This window comes from Cupressus sempervirens, chromosome 3 (genome assembly GCF_028749045.1).
Source record: "Cupressus sempervirens isolate cs-2001-9-10 chromosome 3, ASM2874904v1, whole genome shotgun sequence".
In the NCBI taxonomy this organism is placed as follows: Eukaryota; Viridiplantae; Streptophyta; class Pinopsida; order Cupressales; family Cupressaceae; genus Cupressus; species Cupressus sempervirens.
The window spans coordinates 768,752,987-768,771,559 of record NC_143120.1 but is presented as its reverse complement, the minus strand read 5'-3'; the positions used below and the strand labels follow the sequence as shown (position 1 = coordinate 768,771,559).

At 36.6% G+C, this 18,573-nt stretch overlaps 1 protein-coding gene across 1 annotated transcript in view; it reads left to right on the top strand.

Moving 5' to 3' along the window:
- The window catches only part of LOC149569063 (protease Do-like 1, chloroplastic), a 63,881-nt gene extending 46,231 nt beyond the window's left edge, over positions 1-17,650 (top strand). Inside the window, exons 5-8 of the mRNA XM_089821852.1 lie at positions 188-386; positions 519-671; positions 16,175-16,309; positions 17,202-17,650. Of these exons, the coding sequence (XP_089677978.1) occupies positions 188-386; positions 519-671; positions 16,175-16,309; positions 17,202-17,288 (574 nt within the window). The 3' untranslated portion in view covers positions 17,289-17,650. The remainder of the gene's footprint in view (positions 1-187; positions 387-518; positions 672-16,174; positions 16,310-17,201) is intronic.
- Positions 17,651-18,573: the final 923 nt, after the last annotated feature.

Below are 18,573 nucleotides of genomic sequence, written 5' to 3'. Positions count from 1 at the left end.
TTATGCATATTTGTTCTTCTGCGTGTTTGGTATTTTCAGTTTCTTAAGTTTACATTTTCATGTGATAAGTTATCAGAACAGAATGTCTGCTGATAGTTATGGTTTAGTCTAAGAATAGTAAAAGACAGAGTAATGTCTGAAATTGTTACAACTTTCAAGTAAATATGGTATATACATCTTTTTTCAGTGGACTTCGGAGGGAGATTAGTTCAGCTGCAACTGGCCGCCCGATACAAGATGTAATTCAAACAGATGCTGCTATAAACCCTGGGAATAGTGGAGGTCCATTGCTTGATAGCTCAGGAAGTTTGATTGGCATAAACACTGCTATATACTCTCCATCAGGAGCATCATCGGGTGTGGGATTTTCAATTCCAGTGGACACTGTGAGTTGACTCTATTTATTAATATTAGCTCAGTAGCCCTGACTTATGAATTTCAAAATGAAGTATATGTCATTGAATTACCATAAGGGCTTATTCAGGCTGTAATCTTATTACATGGCCTTGTTCTTGTAGGTAGGTGGCATTGTTGATCAACTAGTAAAGTTTGGGAAAATCACTAGACCAATATTGGGTATTAAATTTGCACCAGATCAATCTGTTGAGCAACTTGGTGTAACTGGAGTACTGGTGCTTGATGCTCCTGCAGATGGACCAGCTGGAAAAGCTGTAAGGCTAAATTTGTAAATTTTTGTTGGACTCTGACATCAGTAGTGATTTAGACAATTAAGATTTTCATGGATCCCATCAACTTGTAATATTCTGGTTTATTTCTGATAGATGATGTCTTATTATGCTTCTCTACATCTAGTGGTTAAAGTCGTTTATATTTCAACTTCCTTTCTTCTTTTCTGTTTTTCTTTTCCTTTTGTAAAAATAACTAAATCTATGTTAAGGCCATTGATAGATTATTGATGAGAAGGTTTAGATTGTTACATGATTAATATCATAGTTATACCACCCTTGGGGATGGGGGGACAAGTTTCCGGGACGGGGGGGACAAAGGGGCCTCAATTCGGGGATAGTGGTAGGTGATGGGAGAGGGGAGGGGAAATTTTAAAATATACAATGAAATTTGCAAATATACATGTCATTCATATGAAACTAAGCACAAAACCATGTCATTTAAACATTATAGAACCTTAACATACACCATTTGAATGCTATCTAGGAAATAATAACCGATTTCAGTGCTCAATTGTCAATATGCATATCAATGTGTGAACAAAAATATTTTATAAGTTTAGTAGTGAACAATATCATAAAAAAATGTAAATCTAAATATGCCCAAAGGCTAGAGGGCTGCCATAAAGTATCAATGTATCATCATCATGTTCAAGTTCAACATAGAAAACAAAATATAGAAAAATGAAGCAGTCTGCTTCTCCTATTCTGCCTCTGCCACCATGGCATCAAAATCAAAGTACTCTCACTATCATCCTCCATAGGAAGCGTAGTACTAGTTCCATCTAATGGAACCCCAACCAATCCTTGTGCTACATCATCCTCATCTATCTGGGCCACATCCTTAGGCTCAACATCCCATCGCAAAGCTGACATCTGCCTATAGTTTGGAGTTTGACGATCCACAAGTCGAAGAGTATGATGCACTATCACTAGCTTCTCCGCTTGTTTAGAGGTAAGTCTATTCCTCTCGATGGAGCGGATAAATGAATGTGGACCAATTCCTCTCTGTAGTTGAGGAACTAGCAACTTATGCAAGGAGGTGAGTGGCAAGTGCTTTGAACTCAGGTGTATCTCTCCCATGCTAGGTCCACCATCCAATTGGATCTCTCTATGCCAAAACCACTCCATCCAACCTCGCTTGTGGCTTACCCATGTTTGGGCCACAAAGGTTGGCAAAGTCAAGAAACTATGCATGAAGAGTAGAGGCCTCTTAAGCTGAATACATCTTATCGATGACTTTTGTGAAGCCATCTAATACCTCGGGATCATCACATGGGATGCCCCTTCCACCCAATTGTGCATACCATTTGGGATTTAGAGAAAAGACTACCATATGAAGCGGGGTATTCATAATGTTCCACCTCCGTGTCACAATAGGCCTAATATGCTCCTCATAAAACCTCAGTGTAAGATCCTTCGTTGCAACAATTTTCTTCATCTTCCCCAACATGCTATCAATAGTCTCATACATCTCTCCCAAACTAGGAGTGTCAATATCAACATATCTAATGACATCTACAATCGGTGCTATGACAGAGCAAATATATTTGCAAGATGCAAAAAAAAATTAAAGTCAGAAGTAGAAATTTAAATTTTTTTAAGACAACTAGTATGAAAATCAGCAAGCAAAAGATGAACATTAAATTTAAAAATCAACAACTTACCTCATTGTGGACCACCAGCTCTCATCAAGGATCCTTTGCTTCACCGCTTTTCCTTTAGACGACTTAGAATTGGACTATCGTCCCCACTCTAGATTCACCACCATCAATTGGATGGCCTCATACACCTCAATTATCCTCTCCATCAAGATGAAGTATGTACAATGCCTATAGAGATAATTATAAATTAAAATAAAGTTAAATATTAATGATTAAAAACATCACATATAAGTTTGTAACAATTATATATAAAAATAAACTTAAAGAAAATTAAAAGTAAACTATAATTAAAATTGACATAGCTTTTCTCGGCTGGTTTGAGGAACTCCTTAGAGGACTTGAATAGAGCAAGTGAAGTGTGGTGGTTGTATATAAACATTTGCAGTTTTCTAGCTTTTAACACTAGCTATTTCACCCATTCAATCTTCCCTATGTCTTTCAAGCATTGTTCAAGGCATGGACACAACAAGGGGTCCAAAAGATGTGCCTATAAGAACCCTCTATCATTAAACGGACTGATTTGTGCATCGGTGTAAAATCTGTGATAACCTGTACTACACTAGCCGACCCAACCTCCTCTGTGGCATCTCTCAAAATGGTGAACTGAAATTCTTCATCCTCCTTTCTTGAGCAATCTATGGCTTTCAAAAAATAAGAGCCAACAGGGGATGTGAAAATGATATTGATGAGTGGCCGATGTCTAACATCAGTCCACCCTGTTACAAAGTAATTGGAAAATATTTGTTTGTTATTAACAGTGATTAAGAGATCAATTTGTACAAGAGGTTGAACAATGTTTCTTTAAGAAACAATCGTAAAGAATAGAAACATTCTATTCTAGAAACAAAAAACTAAATATTAGAAACATTCTAATATTTACAGAAACATTCTAATATTTACAAAAGATTACAATAGGTAACCATTAGAAACTAAACAGAGATAATAGAAGCTATCTATTATCGTAATACCCTCCTTTAATGGTTAATCTATTCAGAGCATGAAGCGGTCAAAAAGAGTAAAAGATAGATTTTGTCTGCTCAAGGGGCTCTACACTGTTCGCTTTGGGCTATGAACTAGATTGCTTAGATAGGGCAACTAAGCGCTTTTGACATTCAACTTTCGTGTGCCCATACTTGTGGCAATAGTTGCATTGAATGTTTTTTTTCAAGGAGCCTTTTGAATCTGGGGTAGAGGATGTCTGCTGAGAAGATTGTTGATAGTACTTTACATAATGCTCCAAAACATTGCAAATGAGCATAGCTCTAAAACAAATTGCAAAAAGCTATGATTTTTAGGAAAAAATTGAAAAAACCCAACATCATTTTTGTGGTGAAAAATCAATCAAAGGTTAAAACTTAAGATGATTTTTGAGGTGAAAAATCAATCAAAACCCAACATTACAAAGCTTCGGTTTTTTTTTATATAGGAAAAATGGTAAAACCCAACAGATAAATTTTGAGGAAATAATTGCAAACCCACAAAGAAATCCCACACAACTTTGCAAATTATAGAACCATAAGTTTTTTAAAGGAAAATTTATAGAAACCCATAAGAAATTTTTTAGGGAAAAAAATATGAAAACCCATTAGATTTTTTTTCCTTTTGAGTAAAAGAATTATGAAAACTCACCATAATTTTTAAAGGAGGCAAAACATGAGATTTTGCATGGTAAAGCAACACATGCAAGTACATGCAACCCTCAAAAAATAGACCCAAAAAATTTGAAAGGTGACCTAGAAGAGAGAATTCCAAAAAGAATATGTTGTCGATTTTTGGATCAGTTGGCTCGAAAATTGAGGCACAAAATTCAAGGCACCTAGAAAAATCTGACGACAACCCAGTTGAGCTCTCAAAAAACCCATCAAGAATTTGTAATTTTTTTTATTTGGAACAAAAAATTAGGGTTTTGAACAAAAACGATCCTCGCTACAAAAAAGCTTCAAAAAATTGTAGAAATGTGCAGAAAAAAATAGACGGATCTGGACAGAAATAGGTTGCAGAACCAAACAACAAGTCGGCGGATTCAAATCTCTCAGTTTGAAAACCCTAGTTAGATTATAGAGTTGGAAGCAAATATGCATGTAAATAATCTCGAAAATAAAAGGCAAATAATTTCAACCAAGAAATTATAATTATTTTTCGAAAAAATTTAAGAGTCTTGACTCTGATACCATATTACAAAGTAATTGGAAAACATTTTCTTGTTATTAACAGTGATCAAGAGATCAATTTATACAAGAGGCTGAATGATGTTTCCTTAAGAATCAATCGTAAAGAATAAAAACATTCTATTCTAGAAACAAAAACTAAATATTAGAAACATTCTAATATTTACAGAAGATTATAATAGATAACCATTAGAAACTAAACAGAGATAATAGAAACTATCTATTATTGTAATACACCCATCCATTACAATAGAGCAGCTCGTCGTAACCCAAGAACATTTCATATCCTGAAACAACAAAGCAACCATGGAGTACTCTTCATCTAGGATGGTGGTTTGTAGCTTATGCTCATCAGGGGGTACAAATGAGGGATTCAAATTTAATATATCTTTCACCATTTGTTGAAAAGAAGTGGAACGGGCTACATGTAATGGGATACCATTAGCAACAAAGAATTTACCAATGGATGTTTCACACTTTTCCTTTGCCTGTGCATTAAACATACTTTCCACAGAGCCCTTCTCACCACTACTCATCTTTCTCTTCCCTTTAGACTTAGTAGGGCTGCCACTAGTACCAATGGCGAATGACATGCCAAGATTATTGTGACTAAATAGATGGTGATGTCACTGTCAAATTTTGCCCCTCCATTTTAGCTTCTAAGTGCAATCTTTGGCATTCTAATATTTGTTCATCAGTCAAGTTAGGAGAAGCCTTGACCCCATGGCATGCAACACCTAAAAAGTGTGACTTCACCCTTGTATAGCTGCCCTAAAATCATCAAGACAAACATGGCAATCCCACACCCTAGTCCCTCTTGAATTCTTTTTATCTTTTGCCTTAGGTATGACATATTAGAGAACAGGTTTTTTCCTATTGAAAGGACCTTTTGCAAAATCTTTCATAATGGTGGAAGGGCATTTAAGCAAATCAGATTTAGGATCAACTCTTTTCCTTGCCCCACTACTAGCAATATCACCCCCAACCACATTTTCTTCCTCATCACCACTACTACTAGTACTTCCATTGTTGCTCTTGGTGCTTTGTTTTGAGATTTATATATGCAATGGAAATATGAGCTGAAACAATGAAAAAATTGAAACAAATCAGACTTTTCAAGCTGCAAATCTATTTAAAAAATGGAAAATGGAAGCATAAAGAGTTTCATACTTGGTGCACAATAGAGAAAGCTCAAACCCTTGCTCAAGCTCTTGGAAGCAAAAAAATCACCTCCTCTTCTTGCAAAACGAAAACCACAGCGAGTTGCAACATGTCCAACTTTACAAGCAAAACCAAACAAATGACAAAACCATAATGTGGTATTTTTTGACCTTTTAGGTTATTTAGAGGGTTGCGGCCCACCTGGGCGACCAAGTTGGAAAGCAATAAACTTATTTTTTTGTTTCTAAAAAAAAAAAATTGTATTGAAAAAATTGCTGTCCCCAATATGGTCGGGGGACGTTTGGACATCCCTTTTCCATAGCAAGGATGGCTTGTTGTCCCCTTTTTTGCACCCAGGTGTCCCCATGTATTGGAAATGTCTCCTGGCTTTTTTGCAATTTTGGGGACGACGGGAGTATGTCCTATACTTGTCCCCCCATCCTAAGGGATGTTCTTGTCTCAGAAACTTGCGTTTTTCGGCATGGATGCGGCCCCGGGGTATGTAGGTAAATATTAAAATTTTAAATAGTTGAATGAGAAAATTAAAGAGTTCTAACTTCTATTATATGAATATTAGATAATAATAGTCAGATATATCAAAAGTACTGAGTATCTCATCGTAGAGATGATTACATTGAGCAACACGGTATTATATTCAATACACCCAATAGAATATTAAAACATGTTTAATTTTTTAAAACAAACTTTATTTATTTTTGGGTTGGATAAGGCACACCTAGCCATCCCTTGGAGGGGTCAGGGGACCTAGTCCTGTCCCCTTGTTTCCTTGGGGGGCTTGTTCCCGTCCCTCTGTCCCCACATGGCACATAGGGACATTCCCCCATCCTCGATGAGGTGGTGGCAACCTAATGGTGGCGCCATTGGGGACGTGGGAATGTTGTCCCCCCATCCCGGGTGCGTCCTCGTCTCAGGTACATTGGGGAAGAAGGCAAGGATGTATCTCCGTGTTACTATGTTGATTACGTAGAAATTAGTTATATTTATATTGCATCACTATGAGGCAAAGATTCTAATATTGGATCACCTAATAAGTTCATAATGAAGCAAAGCGTAGTTACCTACAATATAAGTTTACTTGCCCATTAATTTTACAAGCCATCAGGACATGAGTTTTTTGGAATGAAATTATGCATTTGCTTCTAGAGGAAGATTGTTTGTCTTCAAAATTGGGGGCAACTTGTTGATGTTTGATAGCTTTTGTCGGATAAACGTATATATAATTATATGTGATAAATTAATAATATATATATATATATATATATTATATAAATGATTAAATATGTTATTATATTAATTATTTGATTAACGAATAGACATGCACCATGATGGGTCATGTCTATTCATTGCCTATTCTCAATATATAACTAAGAGGATGTTGCATTTGGAACACACATACCAAATAGAATGGCAGTGTTAATACATTTGCAGCAGATCCTCAGAAATTCAACATGGCATTGGAGCCTACCTACTGCAAATGTATGCAAGCCAAAAAAAAAAAGAAATAATGAGATTATTCTTAGAGGAATATGGAAAACATTTGAAGTGCATTTTGTCAGCACATAAACAACCAATAAGAAATTGGTCAAACTAAAATATAGACACCAACAAGTATAATGTCATTCAACGATAATGGTATATGCAACAAACTGTATGCATGCGGAACTTGCAGAATGGGCGATGTTGTAAAATATTTGGAGCAACAGAGGACATTGCAGCCAGGGATGTCAGAATGGTATGCCACCATGGCTGATCTCTACAAGCGCACGATATGGTATCAACTTACCCTCAAACTAGATCAGTTCTTGCCCCTTGTGGTTTTGCAGGGTTCTGGCATAGTTCAATACCAATAACAACCTGAGAAGTTCGAGCATCAAATAGAACATCGGCACACTTCCTTGTTAGAACATTATTGGGTTTAGCAATCCTTGATGGTTTCTTTGTTTTGAACTTAACTGGTGGTTGGAGAAGCATTCCATAATTGAACCATGAAATTAGTTTAACTTAGTAAGGCCATCTTCTGCGATATCTTTGATGCCCAGTTGTACACACAAAAACAAAAAAACAAGAAAAACATTGCGATCCTGATTCGAGCCATTTGTGCAATGGACAAGGAAATGCCACGTCTTCCTTGTTTGCCTTGGGTCAGAATCCTCCTTTGCACCATAAATTGTATGGAGGGAATTTTCTCTGAGTCTGTTATAACAACAAATCTTGAGCCCCTTCATCAACGTTACATTTTCGCATAACTAAGGCATGGATAAGCCTTTATGCAACTTGATAATAATATCACCTTCCTCAAATTAATTAGTGCAATGCATGTTTAAGAAAGGATGTAAAAGCAATGTGATTATAATTGGGGAGAGTATAATTTAATTTTAAAGAATTGTAACCTTTCATTTTGAAAAGTCACACTAAGAATAACATGGGATCCACCTACCAAGTCAGTGCATGAAAAGGTTATGAATGATGCAAGGGACCTACTGCCAAGGAAGAGGATAATAGAGAGTTGAAGAATTGAAAAATGAATAAATAAAGGAGGGATGCATCCCCATGTTGCTATGGTGATTATGTAGAAATCAGTTATATTTATATTGCATCACTATGAAGCAAAGATTATAATATTGGATCATCTAATAAGTTTATAATTAAGCAAAACTTAGTTACCTACAGTATAAGTTTACTTGCCCATTAATTTTACAAGTTATGAGGACATGAGTTAGGAATGAAATTATGCGTTTGCTTCTAGATGAAGATTGTTTGTCTTCAAAATTGGGGGCAGCTTGTTGATGTTTGATATTTTTTGAACATATATATAACTATGAGATATATATATATATATATGTTATTATATTAATTATCTGATTAACGAATAGACATGTCCCATGATGGGACATGTCTATTCATTGTCTATTCTTAGTATATATCTAAGAGGATGTTGCATTTGGAACACACGTATTGTTGATGTCAGTTTTGTACCACTACATAACATATGGCAATCAAATACTTGATATAGAATACTAAACACTCAACCCTCTCTTGAAAAGTAAATACACATGAAGAACATGAGAAAAATCCAAGGTTCCTTACACTTGTGTATACTAACTCAGTTATATTAATGTGATTTGCTGGTTAATCACGTAGGTAGACTTACGTTGTTGTTTCAAGGATGTCGAACTTTTGCTATGATGGTGACGAAATCTAGCTTTGCAACTTATACTAGACTTGATTTTCTCAATTTACTTTTCCAATTTATCTCACTTCCAACTTTGCTCTTCAAAACTCCAACTACTAAACTACTTGCTACTTTACTTCTACTGCTATGAATGGAAAGATTAGCAGATGGACAGGGATCGAATCTGATGAAACCTTGCCAGCGGCGCTACCTCCATAGATGCAATGATTCAAAGGGAAAAAAATTAGATTACCACGCAAGGCTTCCTAACAAGCCGCTAGGATGCTAGTGGCCTAGTTTATGAATCCCTTTCAAACATCCACTAATATCACCATGCAACTATCCATCTATTCTTACTTTTGCTTAACAACTTTCTTGAAATAAAATCTACTTTAACAACTTCAATGGAATTTAACTTTAACTATTGGAAGTAGAAATCATGCAATAACACCAAGTGTTCTTTAATCACCATGCAAGACACAACAATGATAAGAGAAGCAATTTTGGTATTATATAAGCAACAATTTTCTTCAACCTTTACAAAATGGCCTTATATAGGGGCCAAAAATACAACCAATGGTAGAGATTAAGAGGCAAAATCAACAATCCAGATCAAATCCTAGAAACCGTAACTAGGGTTGCCACCCCATTGGCCAATGAGAAGATGCCACCTCATCAATGGACCAATGAAAAAAAGGAAAGTGGCAACCAATGAGAAGGCACCAAAATGGTAGCCAATTAGAATCAGACACCTATCCTACCCAAGAGAAAGGAGAATTTGCCACTTGGGCTTACAACAAATGATCCTCTAATATAATTCTACGCTTTTCTTTCATCTTCTTAGCCAAGGCAATTAACTTGGCTAGCTTGTCGTTGACTTCCTTCATGGGAGGGCAAGGCGTATACTTCATCTTGAGCTCAACTGAATTCATCATGTTGCTCGCTGCTTGCAGTGTTTTCTCATGATCCTTCTCATATTCTTTTGCATATCTGATAAAGGCATTGAGGGAGGCAAGGGTGCCCAAATGCCTCTTCTTGATGGCAACCTTCCCCAACTCATCCAATCTCAATCCAAACTCTGTTTGATTGACGTTCTCCTTTTTGATATCTTCAAAATCAGGTGCAACCCCAATATCGCTCATCATGGTTGAAAAGGAAATCAATGCCTGGGCTGTGCTGTGCAATCTCATTCAGTATCCCTTTAAGTATCCTCAATTTGATGGTCAAGGCAACATACCAAGACTCCATTCTACTCCTTCCTCCTTCATCCACCAACTTGGTTCTCTCTAAATATCTCTCTGGTAGCCCAATTATTGCCCGTAGCCTAGGAATGGCTAAGTCCTTGACAGGAAGGAAATCCTTCCACTCTCCTTCAAATGTTCTGAATTCGTCTCTAATAGCCACCAATGACCTAAATATCGAGATAAAGGAAGGCAAGAAATTTTTCTCATCTTCAATTATATCACTGATCCAATCTTTGATTTTGTGCAACTGAGCCGATATGTCTTCTTTGTTGCTCCCGTTGTCCCGCGGAAGGGTTGCTTGATGCAATTGTTGGATAGGCTGGCAATCTCTCCAATACTTGTTTTCGGCGTCCAACTTTACAATCCTCTCGTTTGCCTTCCTCAACCTTTCTCTAATTGAAACCATGCCTTTCTGGATCTCGTCACACTCCATGTCATCCGTGATTCTTTCCAAGTTATGCTCTACTATCTCATACTCCTGGGATACAATCTCATCCACTGCCTTGCTAACCTTTGGTATAGCAATCTGAACTTTTTAGTGACCCTCATCATCGCTCCTGATTACCTTTGCCACCATTTTTGCAATTTGTTTCTGTTTCTCACTATCTTTCTTTTTCACTAACCCTTGAATATCTTCAACTGTTCAGATGGTCGCCACCTTGCCTCTTGGCATAAGCATTTGCCTTAACCATAGTGGTGCAGTGCATCTCCTCAAATTTGGATTCGGTTCGACTAGCAAAGCATCACCAACAGCCTCAGGTGCCTGGCTTACTTTCTCAATATCAATTGGCCCATCCTCTTCTTCACTAATGACTGTCATATCATCTCCATGCTAGTTCTTCGAGAGAGGAGAATATTCAGTACTGTTACTATAACCACTTGATTCCGAATCAGAGCTCACCTCTACCGTGACCCTTTGTCCTCTTGTATTAGCCTCTTGGCTCTTAGCCTCAATTATGCTCTCACTTGACAGTATTGCACTTTGTCTCTTTGCTAGAGGCTCTTGATGCTCTTTACTTTTCTCAACCTTCAAATTTCTCTTCTTGCTCTTAATTGCTCTTTGTTGCTGGCTATTGCCCCCACCTTTCTGTTCGAGTGACTCTGCTGGACCCACTTTCTCCGGTTTCATCGTCTCATAAGTACAGTGTACCTTTCGACTTTGTAATTGCCTTAACCTCTCATTGTACCATGACTTAGTGTGTAGATCAACTATCCTTGTAACTGCCTCTAAGGAAGGATCTTGATGATCATCCCAATCCACTGGACCCAATTCTGTTCCATCCATTGTATCATAATCTTCCCTTAGCACATTTTTATCATCTTCTAGCTGATTGGGAATATCAAGGCCTCTCTATTTGATTGTCCTCATTATGCCCACTGACAATCTTGAGAAAGCTAGCTTCCTCACATGAAAGTCATCCTATGCATTGGCCAAAAAATCTTCTATATTTGGAATATGTTTGAATGTGTTTTTGTGAGATGCCTTGATAAAACCATTAGGATCAAATCCCTATCTTGCTCTATACCATCCTAAATGATATCGTTCTTACTCTTTCTCCATAGCTGCAAAGGCGATAGGATTGGGGCAAGTATCATTGCCTATTCCAAATAAGAAGGCAATCCTTGTCTCACCTTTAAGTTTCATCATCTTGTCATAATGTTCAAATTGCCTGGCCAACTCCATCAAAACTATTTTTTCAAGTGGGTACCTTGGAAGTCTTTTGGGACAAACTGTACTTCTTGCTATTTTGATATATGTGAATTGCGGAAATTGGATGAACCAACTCCCATACATTATAACTTTTGTTTTCGCTTCCAATGAGAGCCTCCTAGCAGGTGTCCCTTGTAATATTCTTACCGTCTTCATAGAAAAGGTGTCATAAAACATCTTATAATCTTTGGTGTTGTGTAAATGAAGCTGTGGATAGCACTCATGCACCAACCATTGCCTCGGCCCATTGCCAATCACTCCTAAGGCCTTAAGTCCAGGATGTTCATATAATCTCCCAATCAGATAGAAAAGGTAGGATCTCATGTAGAACAACTTTTGAATTTGTATTGTCCTTAGTTGCAACTCTAAATTTTCACTTATAGTTCTAGCCCAATCAAATTTTCACTTTCCATTTTCAATTTCATCAATAAAATAGTACATCCAATTCTCGAATTGCATACCTTGAGCTACGCCCATGATTCGGTTGAGAAGCACAATAAGATCGCCATACTTTGATTTGAAATCTGACTTGGTGAGCTTTGACAACTTGGTAACTCCCTTCTTGCCTTCGTGTAACCAATTCAGCTTTAGATGAATGAAGTAGGCATCCTGATTATCCTAAAAGAACTTGTCTGTTTGATCCATCATTACCACTGTCATGCCTTTATGCTGGGGAATATTGAATACTTCTTCGACCACTTGTCCGCTAATGTTAGCCAACACTCTCTTCCCTTCATAAAAAACGATGGACTTGGTCACAATATAAATTGGGATGCACACTTCATTACCAATTCCGGACAAGGCAAGGTAGGAGGGAAAGCCGCTGTGTACAATTCCGCTCTTGTAGATCTTCGCCATGGTAGATTGTCCTTCCTTCAATCTATCCTTCAACTGTACTATATTCACCTTGCCGATATTGGTGTCACTTATTCGTCTCACTTTCGAGAAGAAGGTGGTCTTAGGCATCATATCTACTCTATCTTTTTTGGTATTTATTCCCTTTGGGTTCTTGCTTGTACTAACATCCAACATCCTAAGCAGTTATTTCTGCCTCTTCGTTCTAAATGATATGGACTACACTTATAAATCTCCCAACTTCTTTCTATCGATGGAATCTAGCTTATTTTCACCTCTCCAAATCCTATCTCTACTCTTATAATTTCGTCTCCGGCCTAAGTATGGGACTACCACTTATTTCTGCCTCTTCGTTACCTTAGGATGAACTACACTTATATCTCCCAACTTCAATCCTAGGGTGGTCTAGCTTATTTCTGCCTCTCCAAATATCCTATCATGAAATCTACACTTATATCTCTCAACTTCAATCCTAGGGTGGTCTAGCTTATTTCCGCCTCTCCAAATGCCCTATCATGAAATCTACACTTATATCTCCCACCTTCAGCCAATCAATGGAGATGATGAAGTGGTGAATGAAAAGTGCAAGAAGAAGATAAGGGAAATGAACCAAGTAAGAACAAGGAATAAAATCTGCCTTTAAAACCAATCTTCACCTTTAAAGATGAACGAAAATCTTATCTTGAATCTGCCTTCTACCAACAATCGGGCCCCTTCAAATTCAGATATGATCTCAGAAATTTCAGTCCTCCAAAATGTGATGCTCTAGCAAATGGATTACTTGCAAAGTCTGCTCCTTTCACCAAATTTTTACCTCGCCAAAATTGCCCAACTAGAAGGAAAATTGCTGCTCTAGGGCAGAAAAGTCTGCTTCAAATCAGAATTTTGCCCATCTAAATTCGTCCACACTTGCAGAAAATCAAACCTCAAAGCACCCTATCTCATCAAACAAAATCACCTTAGCTGAAGGAAAAAAATCGCTGCCCTAGGAGGAAAATCAGACCTTAAAGAATCGTCTAATCTTGCCTAAAATCAGATCTTCACCCACAAATTTTCCTTAGGGCAGAAATTGCCCAACCTCTAGGAAGAAATTCGTTGCCCAAAAATGGAAATCCTCAAGCCAAAATCATTACCAAAGGAGAAATTCACCTAGCAGAAGAAATCGCTCAACACCAAGCAAGAGGAGTGGAAATGGATTGAGGAAATAACAGGGGGGGAGCCCCTTCTTATATCCTCCTGTTGACCTCCAGAGTGGGCCGACCTGCCTGGAGGGAAACAAAAATTTAAGTTAAACCCTCCAAAATGGTCTGGTTTTAAATAAAACATGAAAAAAAAGTAAGCCCCATAGCGAAATTGACCCCTTTAATTTCCAATGTTACCCAAAATTGCAAAATAGAAATAAGGTAAGCCTAGGACATGTCAAAATATTCATTTAACAACATTTTCACAATTAAAATATCATTAAAATCAAATCTAGCAAGCCAAAAATCAATTTTCAATTCCAAATTACTAATTTCCTTTATCATTTCTAAAATCCTCTAGTCAAAATTTGAACCAAATTAATGAGATTTTGCAATACAATTTCAATTTTAACAAAATAAATTCTTTTCCTAGCAATCAAAATTCAAACTCTAAATTCAATTTCACTATCAAAATTTCTTTTCACCGAAAAATTTCAAGATTTCCAAAACGACTAAATCTAAAATTCATTTTGAAAATTTTCAGCTTGTTCAATTAAATCAAATTTTCAAAATCCGTCTAAGTCCAAAATTTGCAATTTTATCTTGCCAGATATCGTTTTAGCCATAAAAAAAATGTTGTTGAAACTTGCTAGGCCTAAGGACGAAATTACATGTTCCGCAAAATCTAGTTTCACACCATGTGAAAACAAACCAAATCCCTCCTGGCCCAAAGGTGTCCAAGGTGTAAAATCGCCAATTCAAAAACCTATGGACAACTCCAAATTTTGCTAAGACAACTGAAAAATTCCCAACACCTGTGAAAATTGCCAAGGCTTGCTTGAAAAAGGGGGTCCCTAAAATTTTTGGGGCGATAATGTGAAAACCTCACAACACATACCAAATCGAATGACAGTGTTAATACATTTACAGCAGATCTTCGGAAATTCAACATAGCTAACGTGGTAGCGTGGGCTTTTCTGTTTATTGGTCGTAATCACGGCAGGTGTAGGAAATAATTGTATTAAAAAAGTGGCTGTTAAATTTGTTTCTTTTCATATGTATGCCTTGGAATTCTGAAGACAGATCTCTCTTGTAGCCTCAACTTCACTGATAAAAAACAGTGTTCGGCTTGTCTCTAGTTATGATTTCTCTATCAGACATCTATCTTCTCCAGATAATCCTTTTGTTATGTCTTTCTGATCTTCTACATTCCCATTACAACTATTCAGAGCCACCATTTACGAAACAGTATAAGCGTTAGAAAGGGGATCTGTGGTGAGGATTCTTCTCAAAAATCCCACAGGGCGTACAAGAGGATGGACAATGACCAATATGAGGACTGCATAGTGATAGAGAAATACAAGAAACCAAATATGTCAGCAGAAGTACTTCTTAACAACAAAAACACATATTTGATCTGTAGAGTGCTGATCTATTTCAATCATACTGAATCTAAGGGCATGCATCAGTTTCTCATAACTGCATTGGACAGTCACGCTACAAAGAGTCTCTGAAGATACCTTGGATATCACAGAAGCAGAGAACAGGATCACATGCTAGAGTACCAGTTAATTGTTTGTCTTTTAGAAGTTAGTCCTCAAGAGAATGAAACTCTATTTAAACAATTTGTGAGTATAATTAGATGAGATCATAAAATGTTCTCACGATTAAAGGAACATTGTCTAGCTTAGATGGCAGCTACTTTGAAATATATTAGATAATGGAATAGAGGGTAGTAACTATGACTTTTACCATTGAAGAGATCTGATTAAAAAACTGAAATAATATTTTAGATATGAATATCTGGTTGTATGGGGAATGCTGGAGACTGGAGATCAAAGGAGTAATGTATTCAAAAGAAAAATCCAACATCCAGGCCAGTAAGAAGTTGTGAATTAATCTCTTGATTTTGATGTTACAAAGAGATTCATGATCTCTAGCATGATATCATTACATGATCAGGCTTTGTTTTCCACATTGACGTAGTTACATTTTTTGATTACCCTGGGCAGAGAACGCTTCAATATCTGTTTACTCTGTTCAAGTCTCCATTGGTGTAATACATTTTTAATGTTTAAGAAACAAATGCATTGTCAATTTCCTGGTTAGTTTGTCTTAGAAAATGGCAACTGTTTTGTTTTTGAAAAGTTCGCACAGAAGTTTATGTTGGTTGGACCAGTTTTTCTGGAATTTCACAGTTACTACCTACTTTCCTATATTCAGTAATGTCTGTTTTTTTTAACTGAAATTTGTGGCATGTACTGTGTTTTATGTGTATGTTGAGATGGTTTTAAATTACCTTGTTTCTCAGGGTCTGAAATCAACTAAACGGGATGCATATGGCCGGCTTGTGTTGGGTGACATTATTACAGCTGTGAATGGGAAGAAAGTCAGCAATGGAAGTGATCTCTACAGAATTCTTGACCAGTGCAAAGTTGGTGATGTGGTGAGTTAAAAGAATCATCATTTGTGTGTTTGGACAGTTCTTTGTTTTGTACTGCACTTTTCTTCATTTTTGTACAGGTGAATAACATCTTCCAAACCTTTTGCCGTTGTATTGTCTTGACAAACATATTTCTGGACTGTATCAACACTTCTTGGTTTCATTTAAACATCCTGAAGGACACTGTTTTACAAATATCTCCTGTTTGTGATGTGCTAATAGGATGAAATACAGATTCTTCTATTAAAGCATGACTGCAGGTTGATATCAGGTTGTCTTTACCAAAACAGACATTTGTCTAAGCTCGAAAAGACATTCTTTTTTCAGTCCTCTTAACATTTGTTTGTCAGTTTAGGCCCTAGGGAGATTTATAAACTATAACCCAATCATTTACCAACGTTTGTTTATGTGCACAAGATATGGCCTACAAGTTTTCTTTTGTACATCCATATGAGATTGTGAATGGATAGCTTAGTGAGTGCATTAATAAAGGCTAAAGATTTCAATTTGATTTCCTTAAGTATTGGAAAGACAGTGCTGCGTCTTGGAGTCAATTCTACCAGTATACTAACAGAGCACGATGTGCTCTGAAGTCCAAAGTCTGCCTGATTCCAAAACTAAGATCTTTTGTTAGCCTTTATTTTTATTATGGTGATGGTGCCAATGGTAAACGCCATTTATGCACTTTAAACTAAAAATGAAGATAAGTTTATCCGCTATACAACTTCAGTTTTTATTAGTCTGCCTGCAAGGTTACTTAAAAAGATTTAAGAACACTGTTGTAATACAATATCTATGTGGATTAATATGAAGCCGAGAATTCATATGGGGGTTCTTTGGTTTATCATGAGGAATATTTGACCACCCTTTTTCATTATTTACTTTGCATGATCAGGTAACAGTGGAAGTTTTACGTGGAGACCAGAAAGAGAGAGTTTCAGTTACTCTGGAGCCAAAAGTTGAAGAGGTCAAATCAACCTAAACACTGGTGAAGTGTTGCTCATGGAGGCAAGCCTTAATGTTGTACTAGTAACTGTTTTCAGTGTACTTTTGTCAATGCATGTAAGAATATGTAATATTGTTAAACTGTAAATGTGCATTACCTTTTGTATTTTTAACATAAGGGACCTTCAAATCCTTTCAGTAGAAAAGGGAAATTTTGAGATTTTTCAACAGTCATACCTCTTATTGATATTTCATCAATTGTACTGAAAGATGATCATAATTTGGATGCCTGACATTTGTTTTGAGAACTATTCATGGTAACTTTTAATTATGCAGTTGTTACCAATCAATCTTCTATTGAAAATCTCAACCCATCTTTATTGGATTTTTGGGTTTTAATTTTTGTTCTTCCCTTGAGCAATGATTATTATGTAATTGTTACCAATCAATCTTCTATTTATAGTCTCAATCAATCTTTGTCAAATTTTTGGGTTTCAATTTTTGTTTCTTACCTCATGCAATGTAATGCCTCTTGATGAAAGTATGAACTATAATCTTGTGAAGACATGCCTGAAAATAAGGATATGCAATCAATCAATTACAGAAGATAGGTATTATCGATTGCTGTGATTCAGTGAATGGCACGATCCTGTTTGGCTTGTACCGTATATCAGACCACAATGGTGAATGAGGGAACACAAAGGATTAATTTGAACAGTCTAACCCTAAACACAAATAGCTTGAAAATTAGTAGTAGGGATGTAATGTCCCCTTTTTGCTAATTATGGGACACTATGAAATTTCTACAATTCTACCTTGTTCAATTGGTTTATAAATCCAATTTCTAGTCTTACAACGTAATTATTGAAAAGATACAGTAATTAAATGATAGTGCTGACTGTACACACAAGTTTGTAATGCAATTGATTTATAATATCAAATGCAAAATTAAATTGTTGAGTATAGTTCCAAATACATAGGCAAAATATGCTAAATTCCAAATGCAAATGCTTCAAGAAGGCTGGATGCATATATTATAAATACTTTGTCTGATATAGCAATATGAATTGTGCCTTTCAACCTGAATGGCTGTCTCTGATGTATAATGTGTTGCTCATGCTGCATATACAGACTGGAGAGATAACTGCAGAGATATCGTCTGTATCTGATATTTCTTTCTTTATATGCTCTGATTCTCTGATGAGGGAAGCCATCTCTGATCGTACTCGAGAATTTATGCTTCCAAGGATGTCATCTCCGATATGTAATATGACTTGCTTTCACCGTTGGTTTCTATGGCAATCTATTCTTCTTGTATCGAG